The sequence below is a fragment of the Adelges cooleyi genome, unplaced genomic scaffold, assembly GCF_023614345.1.
Source record: "Adelges cooleyi isolate 19-005CV unplaced genomic scaffold, UGA_ACOO_1.1 ACOO_flye_CR_arks_rails_tigmint_CR_PRNA_9, whole genome shotgun sequence".
In the NCBI taxonomy this organism is placed as follows: domain Eukaryota; kingdom Metazoa; phylum Arthropoda; class Insecta; order Hemiptera; family Adelgidae; genus Adelges; species Adelges cooleyi.
Genome location: NW_026096579.1, coordinates 16,817,046 through 16,828,453, shown reverse-complemented (window position 1 = coordinate 16,828,453; position 11,408 = coordinate 16,817,046). Strand labels below are relative to the sequence as shown.

Below are 11,408 nucleotides of genomic sequence, written 5' to 3'. Positions count from 1 at the left end.
CAATTCTAATTAATTGTATTTTGTATCCGATATTCGTAGTACTAAGTACAATTTAGTATAATTCCTATTTCTAAAATAAAGAAAATACTATTTTATGGGTTTTTAGTGAAATTTATTTTTGAATTTTGAGTAGTGTCCTTGAGCAATGTTTGATAATAGACCTAGACCGTTTTCCCGGCTTCGGTATGAACTTTAAGTAGACCGTTTAGTCGTTACAAAATAATATATGGTCAATCTTGCTTCTTAATTTTTTATTTTTTCCATTCGATTTTTCGACAAAACTTCGTATTTATTTCTTCAATTTTCATCTTAATATCTATCATTTTTACACGATACAAAGACGTGTTTTAATTTACATGGTCTAACTAATTCTTGATCAAAATTTGTTATTGGCCCTATTGGACCCAATATCAAAATTCAAACTGGTTTTGGGCTATCAAACTGCACATTTGTTCAACCAAAAGAAATAATATACAAAATTAGACTTTTTCCTTTTTGTCCCCAAACACTGCAGAATAGGTAGCTATAGTATTGGTAGTTGATAAAATACTAAGTATCAGGACCACAAAATTACAACTCATTAATGCGGTAGAGCTCAAACAAACACAAAGAGTCATTGAGAAAAAAACATTCCACTCTAAAGTCTAACGAAACCATTAGTAATCATTAGTATCTAGTTTAATGAAAATGTTCGATTTGAAAATTTTAAGGTCGATGATTTAAAAAAATATGCATGCTTGTCGCTTATTGGGTTACAAAAAAAAAATGATTCAAAAAGCATATATTGTTGTACGGTTTGTATTACAATTCAAGTGTGTCTTTTTAATGAAAGACACAACTGAAATCTTTCAATGTTAATTTTAAAATTAATAATAAAATATAATTAAGATTAAGGCTAAGGTAATTTTAAATACTTAAGGTACATTGTGTATGAGTTATACTAGAAAAGAAAAAGCACGGAATTTTAGATATAATTTAATTGCAAATTCATAATTTTATAAATAAGACCTTAAATCGATGGAATAATAATTAACACGATTAAATTTGACGAGGTTTAAAAGGTTAGACGATGCGAATAGGGTAGCCAAAAATATATAGTTACTTACAAAATAATATGAATGTCTAAAAAAAAAAAAGCAGTGTAATAATTGCATGGGCGCTCTAGATGAAAATTCATACTTGTTCGACGCCTTCATGGTGGCAACTAAACATACATAGATTCATAAGAAGTTGCCAATAAAAATTAGTATATTAAAAAAAACAAGCTAAATTTCGCACCTTCTTACAACTTTATTTGTATCAACGCATATCAATTTTATTTTTAGAAAGGATAACTTGTCCACTGTTTTATACGTTTTGATTTTTTCTTGCTTTTTTTCATTAGTCAAAAAAATATACAAATTATTTGTTTAACAGTAACAAAAGTAACGAATTAATAGTTATTGTAAACAGGTACATACTATTAAAAGTCTATATCTGCATCCAATATTCAAATATTATTTTTGTGGATATATTTGTCATTTTTATAGGAAACTATTAATCAGGCCGCTACTTCTCCAGTATAGGTACTTGTGAATTGTGTCTAATCTCCATTAGTAAATACTAATGTTACATTGTATATTTATATTAATTTTGTTTAAAAAAAAACACCTAGCTGAAGAAGGCATTTGTCCATTTCAGTTAGGCATCAAAGTCGATATCCGATGACCAACATAATATTATCTAAAACACGCATTTGCGTTTATCCTATATTATCAGTAAACTTGTCACTGTTATTAGCTTGTATAAAGATAATTACTTAAGTACAATAATATATTATGATTTATGATTAACAGTGAGGATAAATTATTAGAAAAATGAAAAAGACAATATCATCCCTAACTTTTAACCACCATATTACCCTATTTTTGAATCATATTTTATCGGTCTATTTTAAGATTTATATTAAGAGGGCGTCGCACCGCCTATTTATAAGGAGTAAAGTATAGGCAATTTTTCAAAAAATCTTAATTTAAAGGTTAAACTGTGATGTGTAATTATTAGTTCAATAACTAGGACTCTATTTTGGTAGTTAATTTATTTTTCGGACTATCACAGCATCCTTAAAAGCGATTTGAAAAATGTTTTTTTATCTCTACATGTTTAAGCTGACTGATAATAACTCGCTTAATTTTGGTTTTAGAGTAAAAGCACCCATTATAAAGTTAAAATAGAACAATATTCCGGAGGACAAGACGGTGCGTTTTTTTCATTATTCCAAGTATTACGCTCAATACATAGTTTAGAAATAACGACTATTTTAACATTTTTAAATGACTGTAACTTTTCGAAAAATGAATTTTTTTAAAAAAACGCACCGTCTTGCCCACCGGAATATTGTTCTCTTTTAATTTTATAATGGGTGCTTTTAATCTAAAATCAAAATTAAGCGAGTTATTTTCAGTCTGCTTAAACATGTTTTTACCACTGAAAATCACCGGTGCGACGACCTCTTAATGCATATTAGCATCATATTTTGAAATTTTTAAAACCTAGCTCGAAATCCGCTTTCTAGTCGTAATAGTTTTAATTTCGTGGTATCGACCATTATGGTTACACTGATGGTATAATATTATTTCGATGGTAATTGATTAGAGCGCAGGATGCACAACGCACGGGTTACTGAGATAGATGTCGTTTTTAAAGCCGACGATGGACTATTTGCACCGAGGAAGAATGTTAAACCCCGTGTAAAATCCGGCGCTCTACACTGCGATCTAGCGGAGAACGTGGTCAACGACGGTCGTTTTGGCTTCAACAAAACAGTGATAGGATACACTGGCCGCGCCCTCATAGTTGTGATGGGGAAAAAAACCCGAACCGAGAACAACTGTAGACAGGCCAGACTCCAGAGAGAGGATGTAATCTGTGCAAATGCCAAATTGTTAAGTCGCGTTTTTTTTTTTAAATCTATTAGTGATTCGTTAGTAATAGGTTCGGTCGGTGACATTAGTTTGTGTGTTTTATTAATATCTACCACGTTAGTCATACCGTTTTCAGTATAGTAAATTGTAATTTTTAACATCATTAGTCATATTATGATGGTTCGATGGAAATCATTTTCACGGTATCACTTGAGTGGAACTCGATGATGACAAAAGCTTAATATAACATGATTTAAAGGTAAACACTAAATACATACTTACCTGTAAGACGTAGTAAACTTGTAGTATGCTATATCGAATATTTCGTATCTTCTTGTTAATAAATAGAAACCATACCTAGTTGATTTGTGTTAAGTAATCATAACGATAAGGAGATCTGCTAATTTCCCTCTATTCAAATTGAGTAATATCAAAATTGTTTACTCCCTATTTGTTATATTTCTATTGTTATTGCCTCGAGATTAACAAATATATTAATGTAATTAAAGAGTCGTCTTATTATGTTTCAGATTTGCTTTTTATCAAGATAATTTGCATAACATTAAAATGGATGAAAAACTTTTAAACGACTTGCTCGAGTGTTCAGTGTGCTTAGAACGCTTAGATACGTCCAGCAAAGTTTTGCCATGCCAACATACGTTTTGCAAAAAATGCTTGGACGAAATAATAGCTACGCACAAAGAATTACGATGCCCGGAATGCCGTACATTAGTAGAATGCCGAATCAATGAACTACCGCCCAACGTATTACTTATGCGAATTTTAGAAGGCATGAAGAGTAAGAGTAATACAATTTCACCTCCTAAAAAACCAGCCGCTGTTAGCTGTTCTGACCAAAGGCCTCCCAAAACATCCAAACAGGTAATTATTGATTATACCTACCTACCTATTTATAAAAGTAAAAACAGGAATAAAAATAAAAAAATCATAATGAAATGTTAACGTGTAATAATCGAACACATTTTCTTTACCGGACACACTTTTTTTTATTTTACTAAATTATGTGTGGTTATGCTAATTTCAATTCAGAAATTAATAGAACCACTGATTCAATATTTATTGCTTCTTTAAAGTGTGGCGAAGAACGTTCCAATAAAAAAATTATAAAATATGCTCCTTTGAAGCACACGTTTGATCGGCATTTACAGTGTCTTTTTTTTTGGGGGGGGGGGACAAACTCGCCACCTGCAAAAAAGTATAACTAATTTGTATTTAAAGTACAAAATTCGTGTATGAGGCCACCCTTAGGGGTGATATTTTCAAAAAGTACTATGCCAGAAATCCTTGAAGGAGTATACTCAAGATTTTACCAAAGTTTCATGGCGTTCGGATGAATAGGATAGTAATGCATAAGGGATAAACAGACATACATTCGTTTATATATATATATATAGATTTATACCGTTTTTATTTAAACAAACTAGTTTATAATGTTATAAAATGTGTTTTAAGGTGGGGCCATGTCAACGGAACGTGTTTGCAAGAGCATTATATGATTATTCGTCTACTGAACCTGGGTAAGTGTTTAAAAAATTGATAATTTTTTATGTCATACAGGATAGAGAAAATAAGTTTGTTTTCATTACTAGCATGCTTTAATTTTTTTTTATTGTATTTCATATTAACGTGGTACTTTTCTTTATGGTTATTATATCAACAACTGCGAAATATTAAACGTACTAACAATAACTATTTATAGGGATTTAAGTTTTAAAAAAGGTGACATGATTATTTTACGCCAAAAAGTGGATTCTAATTGGTATCAAGGAGAAGCAAACGGTGTAATAGGAATATTTCCTCTATCATATGTACAGGTAAATTTGTTTCGTTGTTGTTCTTTGTTTTAATTTTTACTTTTTTATCATTACTTATAAATTAGTTGTTGTACTTCATTATACCTTAATACTAATTAGTATTTATTATTTCCCACTGTGTAGGTTTTTCCAACATCACTTCCTAGTCATATACCACAATGTAAAGCGTTGTATAATTTTAAAATGAACAAAGAGGACGACGAGGGCTGTTTGTCATTTTCAAAAGTATTCAAACACTTTATTACTTAGTTAAAATATGTATTGGTAGTTTGGATTTAAAATATTTTTATTATTTTTTCTGTTTAGGGTGATATTATTACAGTTTTGAGGCGAATCGATCAAAATTGGGCCGAGGGTAAGATTGCAAACCGAATTGGAATATTTCCATTGTCTTTTGTCGATTTAAATCAAATCGCACGTGCATTGATGAAATTGTCTGTTAAGTGAGTATCTTAATCCTTAAAAAAAATTTCTGATAAATGTTAATTTTCAATTTATTCACTTGCAGTTCTCAACCTACACAAAGTAGACTTGCTCCTCCGACACCAGAAGAAGCTACAGCTCCTTTGTTACCGATTGATTCATCTGCTGCTTGTCAGTTAAATAACAGCCAAAACAACACAACGGACGAGGTAAAAATTTCACCAAATACAACGAAACTAATCAATGATGTCACTTCGTCATCTTCTTCTAACACTACAACATCTCCCAACACTACTTCTCCATCGGATACTTCATCTAGTTCTCCAAGTCAATCGCCATCACATGGCCCTTTTGCCGAGTCTTTAACAAATCGACCTTCTAAGTCTTCAAACGCCGAACAACCAAAACGGCATAGCTATACCAATGGTATTGGACCTTCATCCCTTGGATATATGAATGAAAGTGCTGAAAGGTTTGTAGACCAAATATTCAAGTGTAGAACGTTTCAAAAAATGTTAAATTTATTATTTGCAATTAGTGTTTAAGTCCGAAATATTTCATGTGAAATATTATAATTTGATTAATCATTTCACTATTTGGCCCTACTATCTTACAAATATAAGCTTACCGCTGATTTAAAAGATAATTAGATAGAAGTATTATCATTTTTTAGTGTACCATCACTACTACACATTGAGGTGATTTAATTTTTAAGTTTAATAATTAAATATGATATAAGTACACTTATTTTTTTTCTTACTATTAAAATTTATAAAGGGTAAACACAGTTTTCAAATTCATGCTTTTTCGGAATTTAGAAGAGAAAAAAAATAGTAAAACTGTAATAAAGAAAGTGTCTAATTATTGCAACCGGAATACAGTAAAAAATGCCACTCTTGTCAAACAATTATGACTGATTGTATTACAAAATTATTTCAACAAAAGAAATATTTTCAATATGGCTAAATAAAAGTTTTATACAATACAAAATATTATAAACTGAAAATGAGGAAAAAAAGTATGTCCGTGAACTATTTAATTTGTTTTATTAAATTATTTTTCAAAACAAAAAAATAAATAAATAACTGTAATAGCCTGGATTCTTAACCCAAGTAATTAAGAAATTTCTTTTGTTCTTTTTCGATTTATTGCAATTTAAAATAAATATAACTTGTACAAATGTATATAATTAATAATAATGACAACTGTCATCAGCTAAATGTTCTGACCGAGTCTGTCTGAGCTCTGTGTTCAACTCCTATGTATATGAGTATATGTTAGCGCGTATCGTGTGTTGTGTGAATAGTGTGGGATAATATTAGATAAAAAGATAATATTAGTGGCTACATGTGTGAAAACGGACGCCACAGTAGATGTGCGATTGTCTTTTTACATGTACTTTATTGGTTTTGCCAAACGTGCATATCACACTTCCTACACCATATCGTGGTTGCACTTTTTATTATAATGTTAATATTTTACAGTCATTATCTTAACCACGTGTATATATATATATATATATATATATATATATACTGTTGTATGTGTGTGTGTGTGGTAAAGGGCAGCATCCGTAACATAACAATACAAATTTAAATATTTCGTAAATTTTCAAACACCATTTGCAATTGCTTCAATTGAAACAATAAAGTCAACAAGAAATTATTTGTTAAAATCAAATTACGTTTGTTGAATTAGACCAATCGCAATGAGCGCTGCCAAGATTTGTACGCAGGACGACATTGCTGTCTTTTCTGGTGTTAGTTCTAATTTAGAAGTTCAACCAAGTCAGGTAAATTATCCGTATTATTTACAGTATTAATCTTTTTAAAACAATTTTAACGTCTTAAAATAATAAATTAAAATTGTGAATTTTTTCTAGGTAAAAAATAGAACAAAAGATTCAGTTAAACTTCACCGACACGGGAGTCTTAGAAATCATTCACGACCCATAGTTTCTCAAAATCTTAGGTCTAAAATACCAGTTCATCTACCGGCAAAGTATGTCTTACTATAAGAATTTTAACTGTAATGAAAATTTAAGTTACCGAAAAAAAATTTAATTGGTACCAATTTGGTATTGTTGTTTATAATTGTAAAAAAAAAAAGCTATATCAATTAATTTACATAATTTTTAACAATTAAAACAGTGTGATTTTCAATTTTTCTTTATAAAACTTAATTAAACTAATATTGTGTATATCAAACACAATAAATCATCTGCAAAATTATTTAATTATTTTTTGATTAGGAAAATTCTGGTTAAATATAAGCAATTCTTTAAATAGTTTTGGCAAACATTTTCTGTAAAATTAGATTTGCAAATTACATATATTTTTGTTATTAAATATTATTATGGTCAATTACAGGTATGTTGCGTTATATCCATATAAACCTCAGAAGACTGATGAACTCGAATTAAAACGTGGACAACTCTACATGGTCACTGAATGTTGTAAAGACGGATGGTACAAAGGAACTTCTTTGAAAACTAACTGTTCTGGAGTGTTTCCGGGAAATTATGTTACAACCGCAAAGTAATAATACATTTTTTCAGAATTGTCTAGGATATAAGTATAAAATGTTTGTATGTTTTCAGAATATCTGTACGTTTGTTAGGCAATAAATCTAGTAATGTTTCTGCATCGGCACAAGATCAAATAGAGGATTATTCCGCTCTCAAAGAATTATCGAACGGTAATTAAAAACACATTTTTTAAATTAAATTAATTAATTTTAATGTGTACATATTTAGTGATTTTTCAATTTGTATATTATATGAGATGTAAAGTTTGGTACCAGGAGTACTGGGTTCGATTCCCATACAATAATGTCCTCCCAAAAAATCTATACATTTTACAAAAATTCTTTCAGATGGTAGTTTTTCAAACGACTTAGAGGAAAATTTACCTTTATATCCACCGCCTGAACTACCTCCTCGCAGTAGTAGTCCATCCGTACACAGTCGTGTTTCAAGTTGGTTGTCAGAAATGCCATCAACGTCTTCTAGTACAATCTCGATGCCACAAAAACATAACTTAAAACCTTCGTGTTCAAATATGGGTATGTCGATTTATATATATACAATTTTTACCTTAAGTTCATAAAGAAAGTCCTGATTAAATTAATAATTTCTATTATTATTATGTCATCAACAGCTTCATGTAATGTAAGCAAACACTTAACTGAAAAAGAATCATCTATAGCCGAATCTGGTACATCGGCTACTAATACGGCTGCTTTACCTTCACCTGCACATTCGCTGAGCCCCGATAATGTAATTAGTTATACTCTCACTTTTAATTATTCTTATTGTTTTATATTTTTAAATAAACATTGAAATACTTTATAGATGGCTCAGAAACGGGTTAGAAAGAAATGTTCTCTAACTAATTCAGTAATGCGTAGTTTCTCGAATATGAAAATTCGAAAATCTCCTCCTCCTGTTTACTCGATGGATAATCCGGTCTTTGATGATAATTCTGCAGTAGCCGCACCGCAGCCAGTACATACAAGGTGAGGTTTAAAAATATTAACCTTAGGTATCGAGATGAATTTTTTTTTTAGTTGCTTCATACACACATACAACTATAATGCATGCAGTCTTGTTTGTTTTTATATTGCACTAACTTTTTTTATTTATTATTTATTATGCTTTTGCATGAAAGGTCTGACTCTTGTCCGTCAAAACTATTGAATGTAGATGCCGTACAAAAGAACCCTGATCAAATACCTATGAAAATCCGAAGCAACCTTAATATTAAAAGGTGAGCCTTGTACTTAATATTGCTAGTATAGTAATGTATTTAGTCAAAAATGTTAGTCTAGTCTATTTTTTGATATTTCATATTAACAAGTATATTTTAATAGTATCGAGTGATATTAGTTATATTTGTTTTAAACTTTTGTTGGATATCGACAAAACAGATATATATTGTCAAATGCCTAGTCATAAAAAGTATTTTATTGCCAATCAAAAACGAACAAATATTCTCTCAAAGAATCAAATTATCATCTTATGCCTAATTAACAAAAAAAAAAAAAAATGAAGTACTACAAAAATTGTAATAACAGTAACTTAAAAACAAAAGTATAATATTTTCTTTTAGTTTATATATTATATAAATAGTTTGCAGTGTAAAAATTAGTATGTTAAGATAACTATTGTTCTAAATATTGACTTTGTGATTTTATATAACGATAAATGTTTGTATTTAAATGATAATAACAATAATTAGGTTGTGTACTAAGTACAAATTCAACCACAATAGTGGTTTTTTTTTTTTAATTATATTTTAATTTTGTTCTTGTCAATATTCAATTCAATATACTTGATTTTACATTTACATTTTTATGGAACAATTTATAAATAATTATCGTTTAAATACATAATATTTTTTATTCAAATTCACTGATGTCAAAATTTAAGCTCACAATTCTAAAATAACATAATTAAAGCAGGCAGGCTCAGACGAGGCTTTAATTTGGTGAGTTAGAAGTCAGAATAACAGTTGACTGTTATTGTCTACCATTGACTAAGCAAAATCGTCAACAAACTGTAAACCCTGCCGCTTGGCAACTATTTCCGTTAAAAGCATTTTTTGTAAATTTTTGTTTCATTTTTTATTTTTGTGTTTTCCATTGTGCCGTTGTAAACATGGTATAACGTCGAGTGATCATTTTTGCATTAAAAATAGTTGGCGTTTTAATTTTTATTATTTACTAGCCAATTGTACCTGGCTTTGCTCGGCTTACAATTAAAATAGTATACCTTGAAATCAAGCATATAGTTTCAGAGATTACTTCGAACATACAACTGAATTTGAAATTAATATCGTCAATTTATCCGTTAAAACGTGTACCTGTGTCACTTTTATATATATATTTTTTTTTACTTGTAGCGAACCTCGTCCGAATGGATCTTCAGTGTTAATACACCATCGAAAATCCCAGAGTTTGGACACAAATGGAGTTTCAACTGATACTAAATCACACGATCGAAAACCAAAACAAAGTTCACGGGCTCAACAAAATATGTAAATCATAATCCATATAAAACATAAATACGACCAATTCAATATCGTTGAACTTTCTATAACGTTGCATTTTTTTCTCGTTTGCAGGTGTAGATGTATTGTTGCATATCCACCAAATAGTGAATATGAACTTGAACTTAGAGTAGGAGATATACTTTATGTACATAAAATTAGACAAGACGGCTGGTATAGAGGTACATTGTTAAGAACTGGCAAAAGCGGTTTGTTTCCGTCGAGTTTTGTCGAGAAAATTTAACCATCAAGCTTCATATAATAACAGCTCTGGTCGATATTGATGTACTCAAGCGATAGGCAACATGGATTTGTTCGGTACATATGTATGTTTACTTATTATCGTTATAACTATATAAGTAGATAAACACCAGTATAATACCTTTCAACTTTCTAGCCTCTATTTTACTAACATTATAAAATTAAATTTGTTATTATTATTAACGTATTAATTCATGGACTGTTTCAATATAGGTTATTTTTATTTAAATTAAAAAATTATAAGTGAACAACGTTACATACTTTTCGGGATTTCTTACTTTGTGATATTAATAATTATGGAAGTAGATAAGTACTATAATTTAATTAATACATCTGTTTTATTTTGTTTTGTTATAAATTAATATTAATTTTCTTCATTGCTTTTTTTATGGTTGTGTGCTAACAAAAAAAATAAAAGTTTAAACTGCAATCAAATTTTAGTCGTGTAATGTAGTTTAAACGTTAGCCAATCCTAATATTATTGTAAACGTTATTTTAAAAGTATTGTATAATATTAAAAACATTTACGTAAAAATGTATTCAGTCAACCGATTACTCGTTTTATTGTTTATTTTGTATCGCTAATAAAATGTACATAAAAAATATTTCGCCCTTAATTATTATTAAACTTTCAATATAAATTTTCTCAGTTAACCTTAGATGTGACTTTTTTTCGTGTGTAGAAATAATAGGTAATTTAAAGTTAAGTTTAGCTAAATACGTTGTGTTACACTTTTAAATCAAAAATAATTGCATTAATTATTTCAAACGTTTCACATTGATTTTGTGTGAAGTACAAATAAAATAATATTTTGTGTATTTCGATACAATGTTTTATGTTTGTATAATAGCTAGGTTTTTTTTTTATATAATAACAATATAATTCATTGTATACGTCTTTTAGTGACAAAAACATTATTTCTTAGTTTTCAAATGCC

At 29.2% G+C, this 11,408-nt stretch overlaps 1 protein-coding gene across 2 annotated transcripts; it reads left to right on the top strand.

The window, feature by feature from the left end:
• Window positions 1-2,861: 2,861 nt before the first annotated feature.
• On the top strand, window positions 2,862-10,605 carry LOC126846078 (E3 ubiquitin-protein ligase SH3RF3). Of its 2 annotated transcripts, XM_050585194.1 has the most exons (17): window positions 2,863-3,162; window positions 3,434-3,785; window positions 4,377-4,441; window positions 4,624-4,738; window positions 4,862-4,963; window positions 5,045-5,181; window positions 5,247-5,633; window positions 6,860-6,953; window positions 7,044-7,162; window positions 7,531-7,698; window positions 7,761-7,858; window positions 8,036-8,224; window positions 8,320-8,438; window positions 8,514-8,677; window positions 8,830-8,928; window positions 10,063-10,197; window positions 10,285-10,605. In XM_050585194.1, exons 2-17 carry the CDS (start codon window positions 3,471-3,473, stop codon window positions 10,451-10,453), a joined length of 2,475 nt encoding a protein of 824 aa, XP_050441151.1. In that variant the 5' UTR covers window positions 2,863-3,162; window positions 3,434-3,470; the 3' UTR covers window positions 10,454-10,605. The 2 variants fall into 2 exon arrangements, with proteins under 2 accessions (XP_050441152.1, XP_050441151.1); XM_050585195.1 differs by lacking the exon at window positions 8,830-8,928 and having other exon boundaries at window positions 2,862-3,162.
• The last annotated feature ends 803 nt before the right edge of the window (window positions 10,606-11,408 follow it).